The 1823-nt window shown below is 39.5% G+C and overlaps 2 protein-coding genes across 2 annotated transcripts in view; one reads left to right on the top strand and one right to left on the bottom strand.

The window, feature by feature from the left end:
• LOC111692110 (venom carboxylesterase-6-like) overlaps positions 1 to 639 on the top strand; it is a 6266-nt gene extending 5627 nt beyond the window's left edge. The window contains exons 8-9 of the mRNA XM_023455852.1: positions 108 to 231; positions 292 to 639. Of these exons, the coding sequence (XP_023311620.1) occupies positions 108 to 231; positions 292 to 475 (308 nt within the window). The 3' untranslated portion in view covers positions 476 to 639. The remainder of the gene's footprint in view (positions 1 to 107; positions 232 to 291) is intronic.
• LOC108912134 (venom carboxylesterase-6) overlaps positions 1 to 1823 on the bottom strand; it is a 21333-nt gene that overhangs the window by 10901 nt on the left and 8609 nt on the right. The gene's annotated exons all lie outside the window — the stretch shown is intronic.

Below are 1823 nucleotides of genomic sequence, written 5' to 3'. Positions count from 1 at the left end.
GCCATTTGAAAAATCGCCGAAAATTAAAATTTTTTTTTTTTGATCCCTTAATTTTTTCCATTAGTGTATAACAAACGAAATCAAATCTCTTATCAACATTCTCACAGGTGCGTGTCACGGTGAAGATGGCGTCTACTTCTATGGTTTATTACACTTTATACCATTATCGGATCAGGATAAGCGCTTAGTTACTGCTTGCCAGAATGTGTTGTACTCATATGCCAGCAGCGGGTAAATAAAACATAAATTTCCTTGAATGACTTATTCCCTTCGCTAATTCCAATTTTTTAGTATTCCTTCATTCGATGGGACAGACGTTTGGCAACCAACGGGATCTGAAGAGCTGACTTACTTGTTCATAAATGGACCAGAAGACATGAAGCTGCACAGGAGCGAAGAATTGAGACCAATTGAGTTTTGGAGCAAGCTTGGGCTCCTGGAGAATGAAAACCTTATTGTAAAAAATAAGCTGTAGATTTATAGTTACATATATGAACTATAAAAATATCTAACAAGATAAAAAATGGTCGATTTCGTCGCTTTGCTTATTGTTATAATTGTTTTATTAATCTTAGGGTAGAGTAGCCATATGCTTGACTTGTAACCCATGCTTTTAAATAAAGACTAATATTATTACTATTAAGTATTTATTACACAGCCTTACAAAGAAAAAGTGGCAGGTCCGAAAGACAAGACCATGGTATCCATATGGTTTTGGGGTCGCTGAATCCGAATCCGGTGTCGGTTTGACGCGCTATGCTCTGGTTTAAGGTCAGTTCAAGGTCAAATGAGAAAATCAATTGTCAACAACTTAAACCTATGTATCTATTTTTCAACCTATGTATCGTTTTTGGGGTCGCCGAATCCGCTGTCCGTTTGACGCGATTAGCTCTGGTTTAAGGTCAGTTCAAGGTCAAATGTAGAAAATCAATTGTCAACAAACTCAACCGACGTATTTACACGTTTTTGGAGTCGCCGAATCCGAATCTGGTGTCCGTTTGACGCGATTAGCTCTGGTTCAAGGTCAGTTCAATGTCAAATGTCGAAAATCAATTGTCAACTAACTAAACTTACGTGTCTATACGTTTTCGGGGTCGCCGAATCCGAATCCGGTGTCCGTTTGACACGATTAGCTCTGGTTTAAGGTCAGTTGAAGGTCAAATGAAGAAAATCAATTGTCAACAAACTAAACCTAAGTATCTACACGTTTTTGGGATCGCTGAATCCGAATCCGGTGTCCGTTTGACGCGATTAGCTCTGGTTTAAGGTCAGTTCGAGGTCAAATGTCGAAAATCAATTGTCAACAAACTAAACCTATGTATCTACAGGTTTTTGGGATCGCCGAATCCGGTGTCCGTTCGACGCGATTAGCTCTGGTTCAATGTCAAATGTCGAAATTCAATTGTCAACAAACTAAACCTACGTGTCTATACGTTTTTGGGGTCGCCGAATCCGAATATGGTGTCCGTTTGACGCGATTAGCTCTGGTTCAAGGTCAGTTCAATGTCAAATGTCGAAAATCAATTGTCAACAAACTAAACCTACATGTCTATACGTTTTTGGGATCGCTGAATCCGAATCCGGTGTCCCTTTGACGCGATTAGCTCTGGTTTAAGGTCAGTTCAAGATCAAATGTAGAAAATCAATTGTCAGCAACCTAAACCAATGTATCTATTTTTCAACCTACGTATCGTTTTTGGGGTCGCCGAATGCGATTCCGGTGTCGGTTTGACGCGATTAGCTCTGGTTCAAGGTCAGTTCAATGTCAAATGTCGAAAATCAATTGTCAACAAACTAAACCTACGTGTCTATACGTTTTTGGG

This window comes from Anoplophora glabripennis, unplaced genomic scaffold (assembly GCF_000390285.2).
Source record: "Anoplophora glabripennis isolate ALB-LARVAE unplaced genomic scaffold, Agla_2.0 scaffold1, whole genome shotgun sequence".
Classification (NCBI taxonomy): domain Eukaryota; kingdom Metazoa; phylum Arthropoda; class Insecta; order Coleoptera; family Cerambycidae; genus Anoplophora; species Anoplophora glabripennis.
This window is presented reverse-complemented; position numbering and strand designations above follow the sequence as displayed.